Source organism: Globicephala melas, chromosome 15 (assembly GCF_963455315.2).
Source record: "Globicephala melas chromosome 15, mGloMel1.2, whole genome shotgun sequence".
Taxonomy (NCBI): Eukaryota; Metazoa; Chordata; class Mammalia; order Artiodactyla; family Delphinidae; genus Globicephala; species Globicephala melas.
This window is the reverse complement of record NC_083328.1, coordinates 16252217-16276824: the sequence shown is the minus strand read 5'-3', so window position 1 is coordinate 16276824 and position 24608 is coordinate 16252217. Positions and strand designations below refer to the sequence as shown.

At 50.4% G+C, this 24608-nt stretch overlaps 2 protein-coding genes across 6 annotated transcripts; both read right to left on the bottom strand.

Annotated features, from left to right (window-relative positions):
• Nucleotides 1–17: 17 nt before the first annotated feature.
• ALDOA (aldolase, fructose-bisphosphate A) lies at nucleotides 18–4168 on the bottom strand. Its single transcript, XM_030871690.3, has 9 exons — nucleotides 4034–4168; nucleotides 2609–2735; nucleotides 2312–2523; nucleotides 1788–1842; nucleotides 1497–1657; nucleotides 1066–1149; nucleotides 774–948; nucleotides 410–609; nucleotides 18–321 (listed from the first exon to the last, which is right to left on the bottom strand). The coding sequence occupies exons 2-9, from the start codon at nucleotides 2718–2720 to the stop codon at nucleotides 226–228; spliced, it is 1095 nt and encodes a 364-aa protein (XP_030727550.1). The 5' UTR covers nucleotides 2721–2735; nucleotides 4034–4168; the 3' UTR covers nucleotides 18–225.
• A 326-nt stretch (nucleotides 4169–4494) lies between these two features.
• Nucleotides 4495–12228, bottom strand: LOC115861171 (uncharacterized). Of its 5 annotated transcripts, XM_070043642.1 has the most exons (7): nucleotides 12069–12228; nucleotides 11531–11829; nucleotides 10830–10973; nucleotides 10421–10576; nucleotides 5796–6187; nucleotides 5425–5507; nucleotides 4495–5133 (listed from the first exon to the last, which is right to left on the bottom strand). In XM_070043642.1, the coding sequence occupies exons 2-5, from the start codon at nucleotides 11624–11626 to the stop codon at nucleotides 6074–6076; spliced, it is 510 nt and encodes a 169-aa protein (XP_069899743.1). In that variant the 5' UTR covers nucleotides 11627–11829; nucleotides 12069–12228; the 3' UTR covers nucleotides 4495–5133; nucleotides 5425–5507; nucleotides 5796–6073. The 5 variants fall into 5 exon arrangements, with proteins under 5 accessions (XP_069899743.1, XP_060140854.1, XP_060140856.1 ...); XM_060284871.2 differs by having other exon boundaries at nucleotides 4495–5507; XM_060284873.2 differs by having other exon boundaries at nucleotides 4495–5507; nucleotides 11794–11829.
• Between the last annotated feature and the right edge of the window lie 12380 nt (nucleotides 12229–24608).

The following is a 24608-nucleotide window of genomic DNA, read 5'->3' as shown; positions in this document are numbered from 1 at the left end:
AGACATGGACAACAGACTCCCCCTTAAATAATTGTTTATTGGCAGTAGGCTGGAAATGGCGGAGTTAGCGTACACAGACAACACCAGGCATCAATGTCACGAGGGAGGCAAGAGTGACGGGAAAGAGCAGCCTGGAGCCCCGGTTGAGGCCCCCTCTCTTCAAGAGTGAGTGTGGGAGGGGGCAGAGCCTGGAGTGTTGAGGGGGCAGCCTTAGAACACCTCCGCTTAGTAGGCATGGTTAGAGATGAAGAGGGACTCACTGGCTGCAGCCCCCGCCTTACCACTTGGGCTGTACTTTCCTTGGCAGGCAAGGCTGTTGGCCTAAAAGGGGAGAGGAGCCAGAGTGAGAAGGTTCCTTCTCAGATCCCATCCACCCCAGCACCCTGCCCATCTCCTGCCCCATCCTCACCAGGGCTCGCTTGACGTATTCTTCCTGGGCAGCCTTCATGTTCTCCTTCTTTCCACCCCAAGTCTTCAGGGCAGAGGCCTGCAGGGCTCGGCCGTAAGAGAAGGTCAGCGCCCACGGCTTCAGCAGGGGACACTTGTTGATGGCGCTGAGGTTGATGGATGCCTCCTCTTCACTCTGGCCTCCAGATAGGAAGGTGATCCCTGTAGAAGAAGGGGGTGAAATGGGGGTAGGGGCTGTAGTCAGAGACCCGGGGGAATGGTAGGAGGCCCTAGAAGCTGACCTGGAAATTAGAGCACATGGGCACAAGGTTTATGGGTACAGTCTGTCTACCTCCCAGAGGTCAAGATGAGGGTGTGGGTCTCACCAGGGACAGCGGGGGGCACTGTGCGACGCAGTGCTGTGACAGTTGCCATGGCAATCTCCTCGTGAGAATATTTATGGGTGCAGGCGTGGCCTGGGGTTACCATATTGGGCTTCAGCAAGGTGCCTTCCAGGTAGATGTGGTGGTCACTCAGAGCCTTGTAGACAGCAGCCAGCACCTACGGCAGGGCGGGACCAAAGTGGGGTGGGGTGAAGCAGGGAGGGGTACGGGGGTCAGCCCCAGAGCCCCCAGCCCAGCTCTCTAGCCCACCTCACTGCCCAGGCAGGCAACCTACCTTCTCGGTTACATACTGACAGCGTTTCAAGTCATGGTCCCCATCAGGGAGGATCTCAGGCTCCACGATGGGCACAATGCCATTCTGTGGGGTGAGGGACAGGGCAGCCTTGAGGCCTCCTAACCCAGAGCCCCACCTACGGCTCTCCACAGCCACTGACCAAGATCTTATCTCCATGACGACAGAGACCCCTGGCTTCACAGCCCTTGGCCGATTGCAGGAGATCAGCCATCTCCCCAGATCCACCTGCACAACCCCTATTCTGCTCTTCTGCTTGCAGAGCCCTCCACGGGCCCAAGCCTCGTGCGTGGTGAGGATCCGGGGCAGTTGCCTTGGGGAAGGTAGGTAGCCTGGCACATGGGTGGCAGGCTAGCTGACATGCTGGAATGGAAAGAGGTGGGAAGTGGCCTCTTGGGGACCTACAGGCCCACCTGCTGGCAGATGCTGGCATAACGGGCCAGGACATTGGCGTTTTCCATGATGGCGAGGGTGGAGGGGGTGTGTTCCCCTATCTTCAGCACACAACGCCACTTGGCAAAGTCAGCTCCGTCCTTCTTGTACTGGGCACAGCGCTCCGACAGCCCATCCAGCCCTGTAGAGGGGACAGAGGAATCAAAGCATGGCAGAGGAGGGGGCACGTGGCTCCCACACACCCTGGGCACCCAGAGGGGTACCGAGCTGGGTGGGCTGGTGGGTAGGGCTGGGAGCTAAACGGTTCTCACCTTGGGTGGTTGTCTCGCCGTTTGTTCCTGCCAGGGGTACCACACCCTTATCTACCTGTTGGAGTGGGGCAACAACACAGGACAGGGAAGTGATCTCTAGTGCCCTTTTCTCCTCTGTAGCCCCGCCCTGTCCCCGCTTTACTTCCTCTCTCAAGTATCTTTCCTGATTTGCAAATGTTTCACATAGTCACGTTATCTGATCCTATAGAGCAGGACACACACAGAGAGCCGGGGCTCCTACCACTTACTAATCCTATGAGCAAAACGCTTCATGGCCTTGAGCGTCTAGTTTTTCAATTGTATAATAAGTGTAACACCTGCCTCTCACAATTGCAAGGATTAAAAATGCCAAGCAGGTCCCACATGTCTCTAGCTTTTTTACACGCGATTTGGAGGTGATCTGGGGCAGACTCCACCCAAGTCTCCAGGCTTCCGACCCGAAGTTCATCCCCCAGCCTGCTACTCTGGATTTCTTTCCCCCAGATCCATCTTACATCTCACACCCTGAGGCCTAGCCCCCTCACCTTGATGCCCACAACACCGCCCTTGGCTTTGATAACTTGGGGGAAGGGACGCCCATCATCTGTCTTCTGGTAGAGCGTCTCATGAAAGAGGATGACGCCCCCAATGCAGGGATTCACGCGGTCGTCGGCAGTCAGCAGCAGCTGGCGGTAGAAGCGCCGGTTCTCCTCGGTGTTCTCGGTGCCAATGGACTGCAGTCGCTTGGCAATGCTCCCTGGAGGGAAGCATCACATGGGAATAAGGGGATCAGCCTATCACCCCCAACCTGGGGCCCTCCTCCCACTGTGTCCTGCCCGCACCGGTGGACTCATCTGCAGCCAGGATGCCCTTGCCCGGAGCCACGATCCGGTGAGCAATGTCAGAGAGCTCCTTCTTCTGCTCCGGGGTCAGTGCTGGGTATTGGTGGGGCATGGTGCCTGTCGGTTCCTGGGCAGGAGACAGACCAGGGAGGGCTAGTTAGCAGGGTCTTCCCGTGGTCTCCCAACAAGCAAGGCCCCTTGCCTGGAGGTCAGGGCAAGGGACACTTGCTGTCCCCAGCTCTCCCCTACACCTGACTTCCCTATACTAGGCCTGCCTCCTGTACCTTTCCTAACTCTGTTGCTGGGTGTTGCCCAGCTGAGGGTGGGGCTGTATACTGGCATCTGGAGTAAAGGGAATAGGCCAGAGCCATGGACAGGCAAGTCACGTGGAAGCCGGACCCTCCTGGCTTGCGCTCTGCCATGGGGTCACCTTGCCTGGAAGCAAAACCGAACCAGAGTATTTTAGAATTAGAGGTTGTGCAGAAGGCAGAAGGCCCAACCTCCTCATCTGAAAGGAGCCTGAAAAGGGAAAAGGTCTGTGTTTCAAGCCACACAGCAACCCTAGAGCCAGATGTGAGCGTAGCACCCAGATCTTCTGACTGTTACAGGAGTGTTCCTTGCAGAGATCCCAGGGCTGGCTCAGGCTCCATGGCCTCAAGGACACCTCAAGGTCAGGCTTCTCCCCCCACGGTGGGGGGAGGTTGTTAGAAAAAGGGTGTTAGGAAAAAGGCAGGAGGGTCATCAGAAGCCCAGAAAAGGGCCGCAGAGGAAGCCTAGCCCGAGGTGGAGGAAAGGGGTGGTTTGTCGCTCTCACTGGTCATACAGGGTGAGAGAATGTGGAGGGAAGGCAAGCGCCCACCCCCTCCCCTGAAAAATGCTCATGTCTCCTCTGCGGCTGCAGCTGTTCCAGGCTCAGAATCAAGGTCACCCGATAAGGAAAAATAGGGAAAAGTGTTCATGGGGCATCAGAAGCTGCCGAGGGGTTTCCCCTGCTCGGCGGGGGCACCCGCCTCCCAGGACAGGGACCAACCACCCGCTTTCGGGAACCCTGAGGCAGTATATGAGCTGGCCCCCACCCCTCGGGGCCTCCTAGGATCCCTGCAGAGGCAAAGGGGCCATAATACTTGCACCAAGAGTCCTAACAAGAAAAGGGGAGGGGGAAATGGTACTTCATCTCGCCCTGCTTCCTTCCTCCCTGCCGTGACTCAGCGCGGAGCGGCCCTTGGACTGCGCAGCAAACCGCGGGAGCTCAAGCTGGAAGAGTTGGGGAGTCTGGGCTAGGAGCACAGGTGTGGGTGGTGGTGGAGAGGGGAGATGCTGGGCCCGGGTGGGGGGGCTCCGCGCGGACGCCCGACCCGCCACTACATCCCGGATCCTTCCCCACGACCCTCTCCCTGACCTTCGCACGTGGCGAGGGGCGCTCACCTGGCACAGGAGAGGGGCGGACTGGCGGGGTGCAGCGGTGGAGAGCCGCGGGCTGGCGAGTGGACTGAAGGAGCGAACACGGCAGTCGTCACCGGGACTCTGGTTCTGAGGCGCGTTCCAAGGGGAACGCAGCCTACTCAGCTCCCGAGGGGGAGGCGCGCGGGGACGGGCGGGAAGGAGGTGGTGCCGCGCCTTATAAAGGCACCGCTCCACCCTCCGCGGAGATTTTCCCTTTGCAGGGGGCCGGAGGCGCCCCGGCGTCCAATTGCAGGCGAGGGACTGTGCGAGAGACCGCCCCCCGAAAGGCGAAGCCCGGAGGCGGCGCTTGGGCGACGACAGTGCGGCGAGAACACGATCCCTTCCCCCACCCCGTCCCCCTCGGACGTGACTCGGGCCACATCCCGCGGGTCGCGGGGGCCCTCCCCTCCCTCTCCCTTCTCCTCCCCCCACCCCCCCCCCCGCTTGGCGTGCTTTGGGGCGCTGTGACTCAGCCGATTTGGGGCACCGGCAGAGATGGGGATGCGGTGGGGGTCGGGTCGGAGAAAAGCGGGTGGCACAGCCCGAGAAGACTGAGGCTCAGCTTCCCCCGCCAGGGGCCCAGTCCAGCGGCCCGGGGCAGCCCCAGCTTCCGGCTGCGCTGAGGCAGCGTGCGTCGCGTTGTAACCGAATCCAGAGGTCAAGCGACTGCAAGCCCCGGCGGAAGAGAGGGCGGCGAGGGCACGCACGGGGAGCGCGAGGAGACGGCAGGGGTTGGCAAGGGGCGGAGGCGAGGCGGCAGCGGTTCCGGGTGTCCCGCGGGGAGACATCTGCGCCCCATTCCGGCGGGTCTGGCTCCTGCCGCCCGGGCCGCCCCCCGAAAGCCAGACCCAGCGGAAACCCGCCGGCTACTGCTCTGCCCAAGCAAGTCTGGGGATGCGGGGCCAGAGTCCCTGCGAAACTTCTCCCTGGCACTGACTTCCTTCTCCAAAATAAAATCCGTCCGCCCGCTGTCAGCCTCCCAGATATTTTTCTAGCCTCCCCATCCTACCTGCCAGGTCTCCCCTCTTAATCCCGACGCCTTCAGCCCAGCCCCACCCCCGCTCCGTCCTGCTGGCGCCCACCTGCGAGGAGGAGGCCGAAGGAGCGGGCAGAGCCTGGTCAGCAGCGAGTGAGTCAGGCCACACCCGGGCTGGGTTATAAGGCAGCTCCTGCCCTACCCCCAACCAATGTCCCCGACCTTCTCCGGTGACCCTTGCCCTTTCCTCACCACAGATCCCCTGGCAGGGGATCTATATTTAGGGAAACCTGAAGCTCCTGACATTCATGCCAGCTGGGGGCCTAAAGTGAAGGATGGGGAGGAAGCTGTGGGCCTGCCTCTTTGGGGGTGGGGGGAGGGTCCCCTGTCCACTCACCAGTACTTCAGAGGAAATTTCTTCCTTGGAAATCCAGACTGATGCCCTCAAAAGGTTGTCAGGAGAAATCTTTGGACAGGGATCTGCGCGGAGGAAAGGAGGGTAGGGGACTCAGATCCGTGGCCTTCCCTGTCTCCTCTGCTCCCCTGACTCCGGGCCTCTCGCTGGCTGCTGTGATTCTCCGGAGCCTGTTTCTTTAGAGGGAGAGCAGATGCAGGCACTACACTCACACCTCAGAATAACCAAGAGTCCATGGACAGGGTGTGCCTGGGGTACCCCTACACCCTGATATTCAAGGCCCAAGTTTGTCCCATAATGCTCACTGTGGTGAGCAGTGTCCCCCACCCTCACCTTCAAATACGATCACTTACTGGGAGAGGGGGAGAGGAGGGCAGGGGCACCTGGCAGAGCACCAGCCACTCTCTCTTCTGGCCCTCCAAAGGGGCCGCCATGCCGCTGGCGGAGGGCTCCTTGAGTCCCACTCTGCAGGGAGGCAGGCTCTCCACTGCTGGTTGCCAGGCTGGTGAGCTGGGTAGTCCATTTGTGGTTCCAATAGCCTGGAGAAAAGTGTCCTGAGGCCCCTCAGGGTACAGGGCCTGTGGGCCCTGGGAGCTGGCCGCTCCCCAAAGGGCAGGGACCCTGCGTCTTGTCATCGGAGCTTGATCTCAAAGCAGAGACAGTTGAGGCTCTGGCAGTCAGGAAGCTGGCACGCACAGGCACAGTCACAGAGCGGGCAGCAGCGAGGGCAGCGAGGGGCCCAATCCTGAGGGAGAGGAGAACGGGGTGAGGGAGTTGGGCAGGAGGAAGGGGGACCAGAGCCTGAAGCTGTTTCCTTCTCAGGGGAGAAGGGAACAGAGTGGCCTGCAAAGTCCCATTTGCCCAGTGGATCAGAGGGTGCCATTCACCATTCTTCGGAACAAATCAATTCTTTCTGCTGTTGAGAAATCAGCAAGGAGGCAATGTTCCTAACAGCTGGGTTCAGGAGCTGGAAGAAATCATTCGGTGGGCGGTGGGGGGTCCTTTCTTTCTTCCCATCTTATGGATGAGGAGACTGAGGACCAGAGGACAGCTGGCCCTGGACCCACAATGTTCAGCTCAGAGATGTTTCTCTTATAACACGCAATTCAAAGTCGTTAGACTGGGAAAGCACACACACACTGTCTATGATGAAAACAACTTGTTGGTTTTGTGGATTTCTTCCTTGGCCTGAGACGAAGCTGGATCTCATTCATCCTCTATTTCTGAGCACCTACTCTGTGCCAGGCACAGACTATGTTCATGAATGATTTTTAAAATCTAGTTTTCCTTAAAAATGGTAATTTGCAGATTTAATTTTTTAATGTTTAAAAGGAGTTACATCTCTTTTATTTATCAGAACCTTGAGTAGAGGGCCTCTTTACAAAAGAGGAAACGGAGGTTCAGAGAGGGGAGTGATCGTGCAAAGGAATACAACGAAGGAGTGGGGCTGGGATGGGTCTGGGCCTGCCTGCTCCCAGTCCTGAGATGCCCCCTGACCAACTGCTTCCCAGGGGCATGAATAGCAGCTTCTTTCAGGGTCTGCTAAGGCAGGGACAGTTCATCTCCCGTCTTCACTGAGCTACCAGGGGACTCACGCTCAGCAGGTGTCTGAGATACAGATGAATGTTGAATGAATGGATCAATCAAAGCATATCATTTTTCCCTCTTTAAGCAAAGAAGGAAGAAGAGGGCTTCTCATCTCCCAGGGGAGACAGAAGGTCTGCCTCTTGGGGAATAGGAACAGCAAGTCCTTAGGAAGGGAGAACCGGTCCACTCCGACCCACTCCTCTTCTGCCCTGGGACACGGATGATCTGTCACCGCTGCAGGCAGGGACTGGAGTCAGGCCAAGTGGCTGGAATAGGACCCACCCAGGATGTGTGACAAGGCTGGCTCCTTGAGGCCTAAGGCAGAGTTAGTGACAGTCACAGTTGCACAGCTCAATCAGACACCGGGCCAAGCCAGGAATAGGGGAATGACCTTTAGAAGAGCTGAGGTTTCGGGGTGCAGTGTCCGATGACTGGTGAGATCAGATATCACCAGGGGCTCCGGTGAGGGGAGGGCATCTGCTCCTGCTAAAAGAATTGTCTCTCTAGAAAGAGGTAGAAGTATATCATGGTGGAGGGGAGAGAGCGAGGTGGCTTCCTTGTGTTTGATGGGGGTGTGGTTTGGGGTGTCTCTGGGGAGTCCCAGTCTGGGCTGAAGTCAACTCTGTGGGTTTTTGGAGGACTTGCACCGTCATTCTGTGCGCAGAATTGGGGGCTGAGAGAGGTCCCACTGCTCTCGCTTCAGAGAAGAGGGTATTAAAAGCATTTTTTGGCTCTGCCCCCAGGAAGGGTTTGGCTCTAGTTGTTAATAACTAGCTAATGGATATCTCGACTCTCACAGGCAGCCTTGTGGCTTCTGGAAGGAATCTGCTTTTTAAGTACATTAAACAAGGGCTCCACATGACTGTTAAGCCCTGTGTTTCTTTAGGCCTGTAGTTTTTCACTCTGATTTCTTTCACTTTGAAGTTGTGAAGGCCAGCCATCGTTACTGTTTGGAGCTCAGGGTTTGAATCTAGTTCAGGCCCAGGTGTGGCTAATTCATGATTTGTGCCTCAGTTTCCTCATCTCTGAAATATATTTTAAATATAACACCTACTTCACAGGGTCACTGTGGGGAATCAGTGGAAGGCACGAAGCACGGTGCCTGGTAGGGAGGGAGCTCTCAGCAAAAGGGAGCTCCTCTGTCACAGCGCTTTTCCCTCAGCAATAGCTCTTAACCCTGGTGGTATGTGTCAGTCGTGTAAGAACTTGTTAAAGATTCGCAAATTCTGATCCCATTCCAGATCTGCTGGGCATGGGGCCTGGATGCCTGGCTTCCCATTTAAGCCTCATTCCAGCTTCTGATCACACAAGGGGCTGAGAACCAACCACTGCCCTGGATTGCATCATTTCTCACCCTCGATTCAGAATGTGAGGCAATTTCTCACATTGCCTACTTATTTCTCTGTCCTTTGCGGGAATGTAAGCCCCGTGGTGGCCGTGTCTACCTTGTTTCCACTGCGCCCCCAAGGCTCAGCACAGTGCCTCAACAGTGACTCCATAAATCTTCCATAAGTGAATAAATAAATGAATGAATGAATTAGGTCCTCACGACATTCCTGTGAAAGAAGTAACATAGGCAGGTTTCTCCCTGAGAGAAAGAGAAGCCCGGGTCTGTGTCTCCACCCAGGCTTCAGGCCTCTGTAAGCCTCAGTTTCTACAGCTGTGAGGAAGCCAAGAGCTTTGGAGTACTTGTGGTGGCTATTGTTACTATAAGGAAACTGAAGAACACAGAGGCCTTACTGTGCCTTGTGGAAAGACAGCTCAAGGAAAGAATGACCATTCGTCATTCTAGAATCCTTCCTGGCTCTGGCAGAAGCCGGGTAGGATCAGGACCTGAGGTCTCCAGCTTGGACGCCCTGCAGCCCTGGAGGCGGCAGTGGGAGGAGCCAGTCCCTCCTGACAGCGCACCTCACTTTCAAGGAGGAAGAGAGGCCTCTGACTCTTCCCTCCCCGCGGACAGAAGGTGAAGGGAGTGGTGTCCCCAGGAGAGGGGGCCAGAAATCATTGTGCAATTGAGCATTTCTTATAGAATAGGAGGTTTGAGGACCCAGGGTCTTCTCCTTTTGCCCCTTTGTCCCCCTAGCCCCAGCCCTGGGCCCCATCTCCAGGCTATCCCTGGGAAACCAGACGCAGATTACCTGAAAGAGGAGAACTCCTTGCCCCATAATTTATTTTGAAACTCAAAACATCTTGCAGGGATTTGCAACTGCAGTCTGCCCAAGTTACGAATTTGCTTGGTCTTTTCCCCTCACTCTTCCCTCCCTGGGGAAGGTCCCCACTTCAAGGGCAGGAGCTTTGCTGTCTACATCTCTGAGCCCAAAATCATCAGAGCCTAGGAAGGTGGTCAATTACACTTAACATGTGGCTTTAAAGCCACAAATGCAAAATTGGCCTGTCCTCTGTGAGCCAGGCTTCTCCCTGAGGGTTCTGTTTCAACACATGAAGGAGCAATTTGCTGTGCAAGACTCTACTGTGGAATGCTGGAAACGTGATTAAATTTCCCTGAGCCAATTTATTCCCCTGCAAAAGGAGGATAAAAACATGGACAGGTAACCAAGGTGTGATGCCACGTTAAAAAGGGCAAGTGGCAGATGTGAGGAAATAGTCTGTGTGGTATATGTGGTATGACTACATTTTTACCAATAGTAAAAGACAACAGTGATAGTACTGTATGTGTATTAGTATATGAGGGACATACACCAAATGTAGCAACCTTGGTTAGAGAGCTAGTTTATAAAGTGACTTGTACTTTCTATGTATTTCTACATGCACACTTTGTAATTAAAAAAAATACATATAGATAGGTTTTTAAAAATATCCAGCTCTCGGGGTTGTTAATCAGGTAGCACAGTATCTAGAACATCGTATTTACTCTCCAAACAGAAGGAGCTCTGTGAGGGGCTGTCTTTTCTTTTAACTACCATTTTCAGAAGTAGAAATGTGCCCTACATGTTACATACATTACCTTTCTCCAGATGCTGCCCTATTTTCCTTTCTCCAAGTAGCTTTCATTACCAGAAAATATCTGATATGTTGTTTCTGGCTGTCTCCACCTGACCCAGTACCTGGAACTGTGCCTGGCCTAGAATAGGTACTCAGTAATAAATTTTGTTGAACCAAAAAATGAATGCAGGGCTTTCCTGGTGGTGCAGTGATTGAGAGTCCGCCTGCCGATGCAGGGGACGCGGGTTCGTGCCCCGGTCCGGAGGATCCCGCATGCCGCGGAGCGGCTGGGGCCGTGAGCCATGGCCGCTGAGCCTGCGCGTGCGGAGCCTGTGCTCCGCAACAGGAGAGGCCACAACAGTGAGAGGCCCGCGTACCGGAAAAAAATAAATAAATAATGCACAGAGAGTACCAAGATCAGGACTCACGGGCCAGAACGAGAACTCACAGATTCGGCGGGCTGGGGGCAGCAGGCATCCAGGTAGTGGGCTGGGCTGGGCAGAGGAAAGTCACAGGCTTCTGCGCAGGTCCAGCAACAGTCTTGGGGCTTGGAGGCGCCTTGCTTCCTGCAGGGGGAGCTGCAGTCTGTGCAGCAGCCCTGGGCCTAAGAGAAGGCAGGGCTCAAGCTCTGGGCCAGGCGGCAGGTAGGGAGGTACAGCCAAGACTCAGTTTTGGGGAGAGGGGCAGCAGAAGGTTCAGCTGAGGACGAGAAGAGGATCTCCTGGTCCCACGAAAGGGACAGATGCGGGGACTAAATGGTAAAGGTGTCTCAGGGTAAGGGCCTACAAATGAGGGGAAAAATTGACCAGGTTCCTCCTCCCCCAGGCCCACCCTTCAGCCCCCACCAGGCCCCTCACCAGCAGGCAGTGCCTAGTCAGCAGCACTAGGCCCAGCAGCAACAAATAGATGCCCACAGCGAGGACGACAATGGCAGGGATGGGGAGCAGCAGGGAGGGGCTGCTGACGGGAGCCGGGGTTGGATTCCACGGGCTAGAGGAGGCCTGGACAGCACAGGAGGAAGGGGTGATGAGGAGATGTGGAGGGGCTGCAGGGACACAGAAATACCAGGAGGGACACGGGAGGTGGCTGGGAAAAGGGGAGGAACAGCCACCAGGTGGTGGGGAGAGAGTGAATAGGACTACACTGTCTTGTCCCCAAACCTGCCTTTTCTCTTGTCATCCCCATTTCAGCACCATCGAGGACCTGCTGGTCATTCTAGACTTTTCCAAGATTTATTGCCTTTCCTTTCAGAATGCCTCTCCAAACAGATCTATTGTCTCTGCTTCCACTGCACTACTTTACCATCCCTCAGCCCACAGTACTGGCCTCTAACTGTCTTGCAACCTGCAGTTGTGACCCTTTCCACACCAGCTGTCCTGCGTATCCCTCCCTCCCTTGCGGTCCATCAATGGCTCCTACCGACTCAGTCCAAACTTCTTATCTCAGCGACAAAGGCCTCAATCTGGCCCTGCCTACCTCTCCCTCTCCCCCATTACACTCCAGCCATACTGAAGTCCTAGCAGTTCCCCAAATGCCCTGGCCTCTCCCTCACGCCCACCTCTCTGCCCATGCTGTTCCTTCTGCCTGGGATGCCTTTTCTTCTCTGTTGCTTGGCTAGCTCCTCATCTTGCCAGAGTGGGATGTGCCCTTCCATGGGAAGGCCGTCCCTGCAACTCTCTTTCTGTCTCACAGCTCTTGTCCTGAGCTGGAAGGGTCTATGTTGGGTAAAGAGCCCCCTCTCCAGTCCAGGCTCCAAGGCAGGCAAAGTCAGGGTGAGTGGAGGGCGCTGAGGGGGCCGCTCCAGAGAGGGGTAGGACTCACGTCCATTGGGCAGGACAGCGCCAGTCAGTCCAGGAGCTGCAGAGGAGAGAAAGTCCTGGGCCTCAGACACTGAGAGGGGCCATTGGCCTGGGATGCCCATTCTCCTCCTCCCATTTCCCGTTTGGGGAAACTGAGGCCCAACGACGGTCCCTGGTCCGGACAGCGATGATGGGGACTCGGGGCAGCGCCTCCTTCGCAGGCCCCAGCCCGACCCTGGCCACATCCTACCGTTGTCCCCAAACCCCGGGCTCCCTCCAACGACCTATCCCCATCACCTGCGCCCTCGGGGCCGCGGGCAGTTCACGGATTCCGCTCCTTGTTTGCTCCAATCGGCCGCAGCTACTGCACCGCCCAGAAGCCTCCCGCTGCTTCTCCCTGTTGTCATGGGGATCAGAGCGCCGCTACTACGGTGGCCGCTCAGACCCAAAATTCCTTCTACGCGCCCCTCGTTTCCCTTTTCCAGTCTGTGGACGCCCGCTCTTCTTTCTAGTCGATGTCCGCTGGGCTTTGCGGCAGTTACCGAGTAGAAATGGCGAGAGTTCCCGCCGCTTCCCGCCTGGCTCGGATCCTCATCGTGTGCTGGGTCCTGCGGCGCTGCAAAAGCAAGCCTGAACCCCCGGGCTACACCGCCCACTGGCTGTGTGACTTCGGCCAAATCACTGCGCCTCACTGAGTCCATTTTCCCCTCTGTAAAACGGGGAAACGCCTGCCTCCCAGGGATATTGTAAAACTCAGAGACACTTCTTAATTGTATAGAATTATCCTCAATAATTTTTCAACCTGACCCCCCCACTCATTTTTATTGACAGTGCCCAAATTTAAGAGCCATCATCTGGTCTCTTCAACCTTCACATCATTATCAAAGTGATTTCCTCCCACCCACGTCAGATCTTGTGCCTTTTTTCTTTTTTAAAAAATAAATTTATTAATTTAATTAATTTATTTTTGGCTGCATTGGGTCTTCGTTGATGCGCGTGGGTTTCCTCTGGTTGGAGTGAGCGGGGGCTACTCTTCGTTGCGGTGCGCGGGCTTCTCACTGCGGTGGCTTCTCTTGTTGTGGAGCATGGGCTCTAGACACGCAGGCTTCAGTAGTTGTGGCACCCAGGGTCAGTAGTTGTGGCTCGCGGGCTCTAGAGCGCAGGCTCAGTAGTTGTGGTTCACGGGCTTAGTTGCTCCGCGGCATGTGGGTTCTTCCCGGACCAGAGCTCAAACCCGTGTCCCATGCATTGGCAGGCGGATTCTTTTTTTTTTTTTTGAATTTTATTTTATTTATTTTTTTGTACAGCAGGTTCTTATCAGTCATCAATTTTATACACATCAGTGTATACATGTCAATCCCAATCGCCCAATTCAGCACACCACCATCCCCGCCCCCACCCCCCGCTGTGGCTTTCCCCCCTTGGTGTCCATACGTTTGTTCTCTACATCTGTGTCTCAACTTCTGCCCTGCAAACCGGTTCATCTGTACCATTTTTCTAGGTTCCACATACATGCGTTAATATACGATATTTGTTTTTCTCTTTCTGACTTACTTCATTCCGTATGACAGTCTCTAGATCCATCCACGTCTCAACAAATGACTCAATTTCATTCCTTTTTATGGCTGAGTAATATTCCATTGTATACATGTACCACATCTTCTTTATCCATTCGTCTGTTGATGGGCATTTAGACTGCTTCCATGACCTGGCTATTGTAAATAGTGCTGCCATGAACATTGGGGTGCGTGTGTCTTTTTGAATTATGGTTTTCTCTGGGTATATGCCCAGTAGTGGGATTGCTGAGTCATGTGGTAATTCTAGTTTTAGTTTTTTAAGGAACCTCCATACTGTTCTCCATAGTGGCTGTATCAATTTACATTCCCACCAAGAGTGCAAGAGGGTTCCCTTTTCTCCACACCCTCTCCAGCATTTGTTGTTTGTAGATTTTCTGATGATGCCCATTCTAACTGGTGTGAGGTGATACCTCACTGTAGTTTTGATTTGCATTTCTCTAGTAGTTAGTGATGTTGAGCAGCTTTTCATGTGCTTCTTGGCCATCTGTATGTCTTCTTTGGAGAAATGTCTATTTAGGTCTTCTGCCCATTTTTGGATTGGGTTGTTTCTTTCTTTACTATTGAGCTGCATGAGTTGTTTATATATTTTGGAGATTAATCCTTTGTCCGTTGATTCGTTTGCAAATATTTTCTCCCATTCTGAGGGTTGTCTTTTCGTCTTGTTTATGGCTTCCTTTGCTGTGCAAAAGCGTTTAAGTTTCATTAGGTCCCATTTGTTTGCTTTTGGTCCATTACTCTAGGAGGTGGATCAAAAAAGATCTTGCTGCGATTTATGTCAAAGAGTGTTCTTCCTATGTTTTCCTCTAAAAGTTTTATAGTGTCCGGTCTTACATCTAGGTCTCCAATCCATTTTGAGTTTATTTTTATGTATGGTGTTAGGGAGTGTTCTGATTTCCTTCTTTTACATGTAGCTGTACAGTTTTCCCAGCACCACTTATTGAAGAGACTGTCTTTTCTCCATTGTATATCCTTGCCTCCTTTGTCATAGATTAGTTGACCATAGGTGTGTGGGTTTATCTCTGGGCTTTCTATCTTGTTCCATTGATCTATGTTTCTGTTTTTGTGCCAGTACCATATTGTCTTGATTACTGTAGCTTTGTAGTGTAGTCTGAAGTCAGGGAGTCTGATTCCTCCAGCTCTGTTTTTTTCCTTCAAGACTGCTTTGGCTATTCGGGGTCTTTTGTGTCTCCATACAAATTTTAAAATTTCTTGTTCTAGTTCTGTAAAAAGTGCCATTGGTAATTTGATAGGGATTGCATTGAATCTGTAGATTGCTTTGGGTAGTATAGTCATTTTCACAATATTAATTCTTCCAATCCAAGAACATGGTATATCTCTCCATCTGTTGGTATCATCTTTAATTTCTTTCATCAGTGTCTTATAGTTTTCTGCATACAGTTCTTTTGTCTCCCTAGGTAGGTTTATTCCTAGGTATTTTATTCTTTTTGTTGCAATGGTAAATGGGCGTGTTTCCTTTATTTCTCTTTCTGATCTTTTGTTGTTAGTGTATAGGAATGCAAGAGGTTTCTGTGCATTAATTTTGTATCCTGCAACTTTACCAAATTCATTGATTAGCTCTACTAGTTTTCTGGTGACATTTTTAGGATTCTCTATGTATAGTATCATGTCATCTGCAAAGAGTGACAGTTTTACTTCTTCTTTTCCAATTTGTATTCCTTTTATTTCTTTTTCTTCTCTGATTGCCGTGGCTAGGACTTCCAAAACTATGTTGAATAATAGTGGTGAGAGTGGACATCCTTGTCTTGTTCCTGATCTTAGAGGAAATGCTTTCAGTTTTTCACCATTGAGAATGATGTTTGCTGTGGGTTTGTCGTATATGGCCTTTATTATGTTGAGGTAGGTTCCCTCTATGCCCACTTTCTGGAGAGTTTTTATCATAAATGGGTGTTGAATTTTGTCAAAAGCTTTTTCTGCATCTATTGAGATGATCATATGGTTTTTATTCTTCAGTTTGTTAATATGGTGCATCACATTGATTGATTTGCATATATTGAAGAATCCTTGCATCCCTGGGATAAATCTCACTTGATCATGGTGTATGATCCTTTTACTGTGTTGTTGGATTCTGTCTGCTAGTATTTTGTTGAGGATTTTTGCATCTATATTCGTCAGTGATATTGGTCTGTAATTTTCTTTTTTTGTAGTATCTTTGTCTGGTTTTGGTATCGGGGTGATGGTGGCCTCACATAGAATGAGTTTGGGAGTGTTTCTTCCTCTGCAATTATTTTTTTCTTTTTCTTGCGGTACGCGGGCCTCTCACTGTCGCGGCCTCTCCCATTGTGGAGCGCAGGCTCCGGACACGCAGGCTCAGCGGCCATGGCTCACGGGCCCAGCCGCTCCGCAGCATGTGGGATCCTCCCGGACCGGGGCACGAACCCGTGTCCCCTGCATCGGCAGGCGGACTCTCAATCACTGTGCCACCAGGGAAGCCCCTTCCTCTGCAATTTTTTGGATGAGTTTGAGAAGGATGGGCAGGCAGATTCTTAACTACTGCGCCACCAGGGAAGCCCAGATCTTGTGCTCTTTCAATTTTTCACCCCCACGCCAAAGGGCTCGCCACTGACTCCAGGATAAAGCCCAAATGCTTTAGTTGACTGTCCACACCATCCACCCTGGGCCTATCTTCGGTTTATTCATTCACAATGTATCCCACAGCGTGTCAAGCACTGCTCTAGGCTCTGGGACTCTAGCAGAGACTAAGGCAGACAAATTTCCTGCCCTCGTGTTGCTTATATTCCACTGGGGGAAGAGGATCAGATAATATGTATACAGATAAGATCGTTTTGTGCCCCATCAACTCATTCAAGTTTCCACCGTAGGATCTGTTCAAGGTTCCTGAACCAGTGCATAGGGTTTCACAACTGCTGTTCCCTCTGCGTAGAACACCCTTCCCCTATCTCTCCCCACTGCCTCCACCCCAACCAACACCTTCCTCGTCCTTTGAGCCACTGCTCAGTTTTGCTCAGTCACCTGCCTGCCTTAGGCAGAGGTGACTGCTTTGGTCATCATATACGTACAGCTGCTCTAGCACTTCTCACAAGGTAGTTAAATTCTCCATTTCACTGACTGGCTCCTCAATTAGACCACAAGTGCCTGCGTCTAAATCGTCTCCATATCCCAAGCCCTAGCAATTAGCCTGGCCTTGAGGGGGCCTCCACTAAGTACTTACTGATTCTGTGAATGAATAGAATCCAACCAATGCAGCAATGTTATCTAGATCCCCTGGTTCCCTTGGCTCTTAAGGCACTCCTACCTCCCACTTTCATTCCTGACCTGTGTGGTTCTCCACACCCACGCTTGTACACAAGATCACGCACACGCGCGCGCACACGCACACTCAGGTAAGCACACCTCCCCCACAGAGGCCTCAGACTTCATCCATGATTTCTGCATTCTGGCATGTTCCCCTGAAAGCAGCACTGTACACCTGCTTCTGTCCACATTCTCCACCCCAGTGTACCTCGCCACAGCTGCTGCCCCAGGGATTTTCTGCACCATGAGGCAGCCACAGAAATTGCCAAGGTCTGTGTTCCTGGTTCCCAAATCTCTCCTCTCCCCTTCAGCCACACTGAGAGGGTCCCAGGCACCTTCTCTGCCACCCCAGCCCTCTCAGAGGGGGATTCAAGCCCAGAAAACAGGAGTCTAGCTGTCCCCAGTGACACCTCTGTTGAGTCGAAGTCTGGGTCAGACTGCGTGCTTAGGGCTGTCCTGTTGTCTGCCCCTATCTTCGCAGAATGCTGAGACCCAAGATGAAACCAGTTCCCACCTCAGCCCCAGGAAAGGCTTCAAGTGACACATGGCCCCTCCCTCTCTTCAGCTCCTGCCAACGGAGAGACATCAGCCTTGGCAAGACCTCTGGACACGTCCAGGGCCTGCAGTGGCCAGACTCACCACGGGTGGTATTCTGTTCCTGCCACGGGTGCATACATTATGCAGGAGGGTGGACAGGGCACCAGGTCTGCTCACTGCAAGGCAAGCCAGTAGGAAGGGTGATGTATGCGCCCCACTTTGCCAGGGCCCCACTTCTACCCACATCACACCAATTGTTGGAGGCAGGGAGAAACTGACTTCACAATAGCTGAATAGCCATAAGATCTCCCTTTTTCTAAAGTTCAAAGCCGGCGATGTTAGATATTCTCACCTGTAGTTTTACACTGCCCCTGGGAAAGAGAGTAACAGATGATGTCCTAATCGTCATGGGGTGGGTGGGAGGCCTGAGACGCAGAGAAAACCAAGAAGATGAAAGACACCTCTGCAGACCTGGGCTTGCATATGGGAAGGCAACCTGGCAGTTCTGATTTTGATCTGATACTTTCAACCCCCTCCTATGGACATCAGATAATATTGCCTCCCAGAGACAATGAGGGGTTCACCAGCCTCCTTATTATGAAAATGAAAGGCCTAGGCTTAGATAATTACTTCTTATCCCCGGGGGAGTAAGAAGCTGAGCTGAGCTGAGCATCAGCAGAAGCCTCTTCACAGACTTTATCTTTTTTTTTTTAAAACATCTTTATTGGAGTATAATTGCTCTACAATGTTGTGTTAGCTTTTGCTTTATAACAAAGTGAATCAGCTATACATATACATGTATCCCCATATCTCCTCCCACTTGTGTCTCCCTCTTACCCTCCCTATCCCACCCCTCTAGTTGGTCACAAAGCACCGAGCTGATCTCCCTGTGCCATGCAGCTGCTTCCCACTAGCTATCTATTTTACATTTGGTAGTGTATATATGTCCATGCCACTCTCTCACTTCATCCCAGCTTCCCCTTCCCCCTCCCTGTGTCCTCAAGTCCATTCTCTACATCTGCATCTTTATTCCTGTCCTGCCCCTAGGTTCGTCAGAACTTTTTTTTTTTTTTTTGGATTCCATATGTATGTGTTAGCATACGGTATTTGTTTTTCTCTTTCTGACTTACTTCACTCTGTATGACAGACTCTAGGTCCATCTACTTCACTGCAAATAACTCAATTTCATTTCCTTTTATGACTGAGTAATAGTCCGTTGTATATATGTGCCACATCTTCTTTATTCATTCATCTGTCGATGGACACTTAGGTTGCTTCCTTGTCCTGGCTATTGTAAATAGTGTTACAATGAGCATTGTGGTACATGACTCTTTTTGAATTATGGTTTTCTCAGGGTACATGCCCAGTAGTGGGATTGCTGGGTCGTATGGTAGTTCTATTTTTAGTTTTTTAAGGAACCTCCGTACTATTCTCCATAGTGGTTGTATCAATTTACATTCCCACCAACAGGGCAAGAGGGTTCCCTTTTCTCCACACCCTCTCCAGCATTTATGGCTTGTAGATTTTTTGATATGGCCATTCTGACCAGTGTGAGGTGATAGCTCATTGTAGTTTTGATTTGCATTTCTCTAATGATTAGTGATGTTGAGCATCCTTTCATGTGTTTGTTGGCAATCTGTATATCTTCTTTGGAGAAATGTCTATTTAGGTCTTCTGCCCATTTTTGGATTGGGTAATTTGTTTTTTTGATATTGAGCTGCATGAGCTGCTTGTATATTTTGGAGATTAATCCTTTGTCAGTTGCTTCATTTGCAAATATTTTCTCCCATTCTGAGGGTTGTCTTTTCGTCTTATGGTTTCCTTTGCTGTGCAAAAGCTTTTAAGTTTCATTAGGTCCCATTTATTTTTGCTTTTATTTCCATTTCTCTAGGAAGTGGGTCAAAAAAGGGCCTTGCTGTGATTTATGTCATAGAGTGTTCTGCCTATGTTTTCCTCTAAGGGTTTTATAGTGTCTGGCCTTACATTTAGGTCTTTAATCCATTTTGAGTTTATTTGTGTGTATGGTGTTAGGGAGTGTTCTAGTTTCCTTCTTTTACATGTAGCTGTCCAGTTTTCCCAGCACCACTTATTGAAAAGGCTGTCTTTTCTCTATTGTATATTCTTGCCTCCTTATCAAAGATAAGGTGACCATATGTGCATGGCTTTATCTCTGGTCTTTCTATCTTGTTCCATTGATCTATATTTCTGTTTTTGTGCCAGTGCCATACTGTCTTGATTACTGTAGCTTTGTAGTATAGTCTGAAGTCAGGGAGCCTGATTCCCGGCTCCGTTTTTCTTTCTCAAGATTGCTTTGGCTATTGGGGTCTTTTGTGTTTCCATACAAATTGTGAATTTTTTTGTTCTAGCTCTGTGAAAAATGCCATTGGTAGTTTGATAAGGATTGCATTGAATCTGTAGATTGCTTTGGGTAGTATAGTCATTTTCACAATGTTGACTCTTCCAATCCAAGAACATGGTATATCTCTCCATTTGTTTGTATCATCTTTAATTTCTTTCATCAGTGCACAGACTTTATCTTATTCATCCTAACAGTAGACCTCAGTGGCAGAAGCCATCATTTTCACTTTACAGATAGAAATGAATTAGGACCTAGTTGAGAAGGAATTTTAGAACCAGGCAAGATCTAGGTTTGAATTCTAGTTCTGCCACCATGTGTCTGTGTGACCTTGGGCAAGTCAGTTGACCTCCCTGACCCTCAGTCTTCACCTGGAAAGTAGGGATTACATAAGAGACTGGCAGGGCTCGTTGTGATGATTAGAGGAAATGTATGCAGAGCTGCTGGCACAGAACGGGGGTCATTAAAAAATAGAACAACGTGGGACGTCCCTGGTGGTCCAGTGGCTGACTCCACTCTCCCAATGCAGGGGGTCCGGGTTTGATCCCTGGTCAGGGAACTAGATGCCATATGCCACAACTAAGAGTTTGCATACTGCAGCTAAAGATCCTGCATGCTGCAGCTAAAGAGCCCACATGCCGCAATGAAGATCCCATGAGCTGCAACTAAGACCCAGTGCAGACAAATAAATAAATATTTTAAAAAAATTAAAAATAGAACAACAAGAACTATTAATGACTGTCACAATGAATACTTACAATGTGCCACATAGGAACTGTGTTCACATACATCTCATTCAGTCATCCCACAGTCCTATGTAGAGGTACTGCTCTTGTCCCTATTTTATAGATAAGTAGCCTGAGGCTCAGAGGAGTTAAATCACTAGCACAAATTCTTCTGGCTAATGAGTAACGGAACTAAGATTTAAGTCCAGGCAATGGGACTTTGTGTGTATTCAGCTGAGGCTCAGAGAGGTTCTGACACTTGATCAAGGTCACACAGACAACGTATGGGAGAAAAAGGGTCTGGACGCTTAGTTTTCTCACTCCAACTCACCTGTTGTGCCCCCTCGGCAGCCTTTTCTATTGTAGAGATGAAGGGTGCGACTGAACTTGCCTGGAACCTAACACTAAATAATAAATGATCTGGCGCACTGTCCAGGACACACCCCAGAGCACGGGGAGGGGGAATTGGACCCTTCCCTGGGTATCATGTGGGAAACAGGCCACTTCTGGCTGTTTATCGTTTACTTATTCACAGGCTTCGATGATATCACACCTGCACACCTCCGCAGGGCCGCGGCGGCACGGCACACAGGTAAAGAGGATGCGCAAGATAGCATTTGGACCTAACGGAGGCTGAAGGAGCAGGAAACGGTAAACTCCAGGCCCGGGGTGAATTGTGTGACAGGTCTGTGAGGTCCACTTGGGGGTGAGAGACCCACCTGGGAAGCCAGGCTGGAGCGGGAAAGCGGCGGCCGAAGTCGTGGGAGCTTGGACGGGCACTGGGGCAGCGCCACCCCACGCTGCCCGTCTCCACGCGGGCGCTGCCTGCTGCCTTCCAGAGGCGCGTGTAGCCAGGGGCTGCACTCACACGCCAGAACTGGCTGGCATCTCCCTTCCTCCGCGGGATGTTCAGACCCTCCTGGAACGCCCAGACAAGGGACCACGGTGTGTGGAATGCATCCCATTTTGGGTTTATTTCAGGTGGTACAGCCATTAAGCAAGAAAGCGCTGCGCCCGCGCGCCCCTGGGCGCGCGCGCGCACACACACACACACACACACACACACACCTCTGAAAGCCATTCTCTTTCCAATTCCCTTTCAACGCTTCTGATTATTCCAGGACAAAGTCTCATTGCGCTGCCAGAAGCCCTTTGACACCTCTCTATCCATGCTTCTCTTGTCTTTAACAAAGAGAGAGAGGGCGGCCTCCAGCTCAGAATTCTGAGCACGTGCTAATATCTAGTGAGAATGTAAGAACAAGTGTTTTTTTTCATTTTATTTTTTGTTACCTTCTATTTACAACAAATAATACTGGTTTTCTATTTTCTGTTTACTGATAAAAAGTTTCCTTTTAACGTACATGGTTAAAAGCAGGTACTCTGGAACTCATATTATTAGGTTCAAATCCCAGCTCTGCTACTTACTACCCGTATGACCTTGGGCAAGTCACACAACCTCTCTGTGCCTCAATTCCCTCAACCGGAAAGAGAAAGTAATAATAGCATCTCGCTCTTGGGTTATTGTGAGGCTTACATTAATTAATGTATGTGAAAAGGGTAGACTGGTGCCTGACACCTAGTATATGCTGTAAAAATGTCTCCTATTATTAGCTCAAATAGGGGGGAAAAACCCCTGAGGTTTAGAGAACACTTCTTTGGACCAATTCCGCCATTTTCCATGTGAGGGAACGAAACTTTGGAGAAGATAATTAAGCAGCTGAGCTAGGATCTGGTAGGTCTCTGGATTCCCAATCCATTTACCAGCCATTTCAATCTTCAGAATTAATATAACCTCTCAGCCTCAGCTTATTCATTGCAGAATGGGACTAATACTATTTCATTGGATGTTGGGATGCTGTGTGTAAAGGTGGCTCAGAAAACGAGTTGGTATGGATGTCTCCAGTGCGTTCTCAACAGGGGAAATAGCACCCCCCACCCCCCAAGAGGGCAGAAATTGGTTCTCGGCGGGTGAAAAATATCTTTTAGATATACAAAGCACAGACATATAGTATATAAGTTCATGAGAAATGGTGATTAGGAAACAAAATGTCTAAAAAAGGCTTGGGGAGCAATAGTTAAAAAGAAGTTGAGAGTTGAGAAATACTGCTCTTAACCAAGATTTTTCCAACTTGGGTTGTTACTCATAAGTGGATTATGAAATCGGCTTAATGGGTCATGATAAGCATTTGGGGAGGAAAAATGATAAAGGGGAACAATGATATAGTACGGCGTGCGCTACACATAATCAGGATCAGAAAGTATCCTGAGAAAGTTTCAGTTCAGTTTGGCATGTGCCTGCCGGTGCTGAGTCATGAAATAAAAGTCTCTCTTGAGGCTCACTGTAAAAAAAATGGTGCAAGCCATTCCTCTAAACCACAATTTTCCTTTTCTCCCCTCATTATTTATCTCTCAGACAAGCCCATGCAGCCTCGAACTATTTTACTCTGAACAGGAAGAACCTGATAAGGAAATAAAGAAATGTAGAAGACAGTGTCCAGATTCCAGTAAAACTAGGGCCTGACCTTTACCAGCTCATGGCCAAGGACTCTTCCCTTCCTCATTCTCTGTTCCAGGGTAAGCCACAGCTACGGAGGAAAATGACTGGCCCTCAGCACCAGAGGGACCTCCCCTCTTAGATTCCTCCCTCTTCCTCCCTCTTCCTCCCCTCCTCTGCTCCCGATGTGAAAGGCAGCAGTCATGTTGACGGAGTCTGAGTCCTAGCTCTGCCATTTACTCTGCAATCCCAGGACAAGTCATTTAATTTCTCTGATCCTCAGTCTTCTCAGCTATAAATGAGGAACTTATTTGTAAGGTTGTTGTGGTGCTTAAATGAGAGAAGGTAGAGAAAGTATATTAGTATTTTAGTGCCTTGTATACTGCAGGTGCTCATGATAATAGCAGCTAACAGGCCCTGAACGCTGTGTGAAGAAGTTTATCCATATTATCTCTATTTCATCCTCTAAATGAGCTTACACAGGAGTAGAGAAGGTAACAGGGCAGACTCCAGTCAGGCTGCCTAGTTTCAAACCTCAGTTCAGTATCTTTTCACATGTTTAAGGGCTGCCTATAGTTCTTTCTTTCTGACTGCATTGTCTGCCTTTTAAAAAGGTGCTTTCCTCATAACCCCACATAAAGTCTTCGGCTTACATCACATTGGCCAGACCTCTAACTACCAGGGAGGCTGGGAAATATAGTTTTTTAAGTAGGCACATTTCAGTCTCCACCAAAATAAAGAAGGTGATAAGGATGATACCGGTTAGGCAACCAGAGTCCTCATCTTCAACAGTCTTATCTCGCTCTTGATTTAACCTTGAATTTAATTTTCAAAGGCTTATCCAGAGGGGAGAAAATGGAGGAAACAAGTAAAACAGTTAACAGAGATAAGCTCTGAAAATGTCACTGACGTGTCTAAATTGTAGTCAATAATGTTTTGTTTCTTTTTTTTTCTTAACCATTCAGTTTCTTTAGGAAATGAGTTTACGAGTTTTCTATATCTGTTTAATATTAGAGAGACCAATACAGTCAGAAAATAGGGTTGAAAAAAATCCCACCTCATTAACTCCCTGACTGTGTAACCTTGGACAAGGTACCAAACCTCTCCGTGCCTCTGTTTTCTCATCTGTAAAATGGGTACAATAATAATCCCCATTAACAAAGTTGTTGAGAGGAAATGACTTGATATTTTTAAGCACTCGTATCAGTGTCTGGCCCATAGTAAATGCTATATAGTTAGCATTTAATGAGCTGGCATTATTATTATCCCAACTTCACAGATGAAAGAATTGAGGCCCACAGAGACTGGCCAACTATCGCTCAGGGAATGGAAGAGCCTAAGATGGTTTAGCATTTTAAAAATTCCAGGGCATCCCCTAGCGGTCCAGTGGTTAAGACTCCGCACTTCCACACATTAGAAGAGTATGCCTTGAGGATGCATACCTGTGTAAATGCCCACGATCCATATAAGGGCATTCCCAACCCCTCAGAAGGCTCCCTGGGGTGTCCTCTCCGTCAATACCTCCCCCAAGTTAAATGCTGTTCCGATTTTTCACAGGAGATATTTTGCCTGTTTTGAACGTCGTCCAAATGGAGCCATACAGTATGTTTCTTTTATTATCCGTGGAGTCTGAATTTGAAGTCCAGATGGTCCCACCCTAGGAACTGCCATCTTAACTATTACCCTGTACTGCCTTTTAAAGCAATGACTGCTTAGGCTGCTCTCATTTCCCCCACCTCCTCATCCGGTCCCCTCTTTCAGCTCCACCCCTGAATCCTAGCTGTGCTTCAAGCCATCAACGAAAGCTAATTAGTCAATTCTGTGTTAGAAGGTTACCCCCCCAATGCCCCCCCCGCCCCCCACCCCAGCAGGCAC

Excerpts from the sequence above, each read along its gene's own strand:
- ALDOA (XM_030871690.3), bottom strand. The coding sequence starts at position 2,720 with ATGCCCCACCAATACCCAGCACTGACCCCGGAGCAGAAGAAGGAGCTC. Across the intron at positions 1,843-2,311 it reads GCGGTGTTGTGGGCATCAAG|GTAGATAAGGGTGTGGTACC; the intron begins GTGAGGGGGCTA and ends CCACTCCAACAG. Across the intron at positions 949-1,065 it reads GTCAGTATGTAACCGAGAAG|GTGCTGGCTGCTGTCTACAA; the intron begins GTAGGTTGCCTG and ends GCCCTGCCGTAG.
- LOC115861171 (XM_060284871.2), bottom strand. The coding sequence starts at position 11,626 with ATGGAAGGGCACATCCCACTCTGGCAAGATGAGGAGCTAGCCAAGCAA. Across the intron at positions 10,974-11,530 it reads GGAACAGCATGGGCAGAGAG|GCCTCCTCTAGCCCGTGGAA; the intron begins GTGGGCGTGAGG and ends TGTGCTGTCCAG. Across the intron at positions 10,577-10,829 it reads TGACTAGGCACTGCCTGCTG|GCCCAGGGCTGCTGCACAGA; the intron begins GTGAGGGGCCTG and ends GCCTTCTCTTAG.